This window comes from Mustela erminea, chromosome 2 (genome assembly GCF_009829155.1).
Source record: "Mustela erminea isolate mMusErm1 chromosome 2, mMusErm1.Pri, whole genome shotgun sequence".
Classification (NCBI taxonomy): Eukaryota; Metazoa; Chordata; class Mammalia; order Carnivora; family Mustelidae; genus Mustela; species Mustela erminea.
The window spans coordinates 120,165,528-120,168,832 of NC_045615.1; the positions used below are offsets into that span (position 1 = coordinate 120,165,528).

General features: G+C 42.3%; 1 protein-coding gene across 1 annotated transcript; it reads left to right on the forward strand.

The window, feature by feature from the left end:
* Positions 1-222: 222 nt before the first annotated feature.
* Positions 223-701, forward strand: LOC116584963 (40S ribosomal protein S17). The gene has a single exon (XM_032334042.1). It carries the CDS (start codon positions 242-244, stop codon positions 647-649), a length of 408 nt encoding a protein of 135 aa, XP_032189933.1. The 5' UTR covers positions 223-241; the 3' UTR covers positions 650-701.
* Positions 702-3,305: the final 2,604 nt, after the last annotated feature.

Genomic DNA, 3,305 nt, shown 5'->3' on the forward strand with positions numbered 1-3,305 from the left:
AAAGAAAAGAAAAGAATTAAAAAAAAAAAAAAAGGAAAACACCTAAGAAAAATGTAAAAAATAAAAAATATATATATTAGATAAACTAGTAAAAAATCGTTAAAAAAGAAAAAGGTAACAGTTAAAAAAAAAAAATTTTACCCGAAGGCGTGAAAAAAAAAAAAACAAAAAATGAAAAAGAAAAAAATTAACTGCAAGACTAAAAAAAAATCACAGGGGCTCTTTTACTATACCCGCCAACATGGGCCGCGTCCGCACCAAAACCGTGAAGAAGGCGGCCCGGGTCATCATCGAGAAGTACTACACGCGCCTGGGCAACGACTTCCACACCAACAAGCGCGTGTGCGAGGAGATCGCCATCATCCCCAGCAAGAAGCTCCGCAACAAGATCGCAGGCTACGTCACGCACCTGATGAAGCGCATTCAGAGGGGCCCGGTGAGGGGCATCTCCATCAAGCTGCAGGAGGAGGAGCGAGAACGGAGGGACAACTACGTGCCCGAGGTCTCGGCCCTGGATCAGGAGATCATTGAAGTGGATCCTGACACTAAGGAAATGTTGAAACTCTTGGACTTTGGCAGCCTGTCCAACCTGCAGGTCACTCAGCCTACAGTCGGGATGAATTTCAAAACACCACGTGGAGCCGTTTGAATCTTTCTGCTGTGCTGTAATATCATCAATAAACCTTGGACAACAAAAAAAATAAAATAAAATAAAATAAAAAATAAAAAAAAATCACAGGGAAAAAGCCATGAGTTCCGTGCTTGGCTTTCTCCTCCTCTGGAATTCTGCTGCTCTCCTTGGTATTGAAACCGCACTCCTTGGTAGGTGAACTTGGTCTCGGCTGGATTTCTTGTTGATCTTCTGGGGGAGGGGCCTGTTGTAGTGATTCTCAAGTGTCTTTGCCCCAGGCGGAATTACACCGCCCTTACCCGGGGCTGGGGTGAGTAATCCGCTCGGGTTTGCTTTCAGGAGCTTTTGTTCCCTGAGCGCTTTCCGTAGAGTTCCGGAGGACAGGAATACAAATGGCGGCCTCCTGGTCTCCAGCCCGGAGGAGCCGAGAGCCCAGGGCCGCACTCCTCAGTGCGCCCTCAGAGAACAGTGCCCAGTTACTCCCGTCTGCCTGACCTCCGACCACGCTCTGAGCTCTCCGAGCCTGCGACCAGTTCAAGGTAACACCGAGCTGTGAGCTTACTGTCGGCTCTGTCTCTGTAGCTGGCTTTCCCGTTCCAATACCCGCAAGGTCTGCGACACTCAGACACCCCTGATCCTTCTGTGACCCTGCGGGACCTGAGGCCACGCTGAACCCGCGTGGGCTTTGCCCCGGTTTAGCCTCTGGAGCGATGTCCCTCAGCGGAACAGACTTTTAAAAGTCCTGATTTTGTGCACCGTTGCTCCGCCGCTTGCCGGGAGCCGGCCCCTCCCCCCGGGGTCTATCTTCCCGTCGCTTTGGATTCACTTCTCCGCCGGTCCTACCTTTCAGAAAGTGGTTGTTTTTCTGTTTCCAGAATTGCTGTTCTTCTTCTCTTCGATCTGCCAATCGATTTTCAGGTGTTTGCAATCTTTAGATAAGCTATCTAGCTTATCTCCGGCTAGCTGAAGCAGTCTCAGCCTGCTACTTCTCCGCCATCTTGACTCCTCCAGGGCACTCCAAATTTAAGATGTTGGTGATAATTGGGATTTTTTTAAATTTTATTTATTTATTTGACAGAGAGAGAGATCACAAGTAGGCAGAGAGGCAGGCAGAGAGAGAGAGGAGGAAGCAGGCTCCCCGCTGAGCAGAGCCCAAAGCGGGGTTCGATCCCAGGACCCTGAGATCATTAGCTGAGCCGAAGGCAGAGGCTTTAACCCACTGAGCCACCCAGGTGCCCCGATAATTGGGATTTTTAAAAGTCCAAAAATAATAAATGGATAAATGGATGAATGAATGAATGAATAAATAAATAAATAAAAGTATATCCAGTGTCAAAGGAATAATGTCAGACAATATGCTATCCAGAAGGAAAATGAAGAAAACTTTTCCTGGATCAAGAATATATTAGCTTTGGTAAATGATGACATGTCAAGTAGGATCATGACTCAAAGATGATCAAACAATGATCACTTCCTTCTCCTACCAAAAAAAAAAAAGGACACCCAAGTATCACATCAGTATTTACCACATTTTATTTTGAAGATTAGCGTGATCATCTGTCAATTCTGCTTTTATATTAATAATAATGTTAAGCTTTAATTTAGGAAGAGTCTCAATCATCTAGATGTCTACTTGTTATCACCGTGTGATTTTGGTCCCTGTGCATGTCAGGAGATGAGCTGAGCTGAATTGTCAGTTACCAGAGCAGCCATTACAGCAAAAAGATAAACATAAAAGTAAGACTCAAGTTTTTAGTTACTAACTAATAGCATAAGCAAGAGACTCAGAACTGTTCCATTTTCCCTATTAAACAGCAGGTGAATCGGTGATGAGGGAACTCAGAACCAAATTTTATGGACTCTAGGGTCAGTTTCCCATGATTACAGCTTTTTTTGTCCAATCGAAAAAGTATTTGTCTAGTCCAAAGTAATTCCTTTATTTTCATACAAGACCTTTAAAATATTGGCTTTTACATTTTGGTCTATGATTTGTTGCACATTGCTTTTCTGGTATGATATGGTATAGATCATGGTTTTTTGTTTGTTGTTTGTTTGTTTGTTTGTTTTTAGTATGATTATTCTGATGCTCCTTTTCCCATTTCATTACATTGACAACTTAGTTGAAAACTGATTGATCATACAATCTATTTCTGGGCTCAATTCAGTTCCTTTAATATTATTTTGCTTATCCTTATACAGAGTTATATTTTCTTGGTTACTATAATACATAGTACATATTGTTACTAGATGGTATAATTTTTCCAAATTTGTTTTAAGAATTAAAATGTATTATTAACATCTTTTTTTTTAAAGATTTTATTTATTTATTTGACAGAGAGAGATATCACAAGCAGGCAGGGAGGCAGGCAGAGAGAGGAGGAAGCAGGCTCCCCAAGGAGCAGAGAACCCTATATGGGGCTCGATCCCAGGACCCTGGGATCATGACCTGAGCTGAAGGCACAGGCTTTAATCCACTGAGCCACCCAGGTGCCCCTAACATCTTTTATTCTAGTTAGATTTTATATGTTCTACTTCACATGAATTTTAAGACAAAACAAAATGATATAATTCCACTTATTCCTCCAAACCTTTGTGCCTTTGTTGCCATATATTTAATTTATACATGTTATAATAATGACATATGATAATTATTGTCTTTGCTTTAGTTGACTGC

Coding starts and splice junctions, on each gene's coding strand:
- LOC116584963 (XM_032334042.1), top strand. CDS start 242: ATGGGCCGCGTCCGCACCAAAACCGTGAAGAAGGCGGCCCGGGTCATC.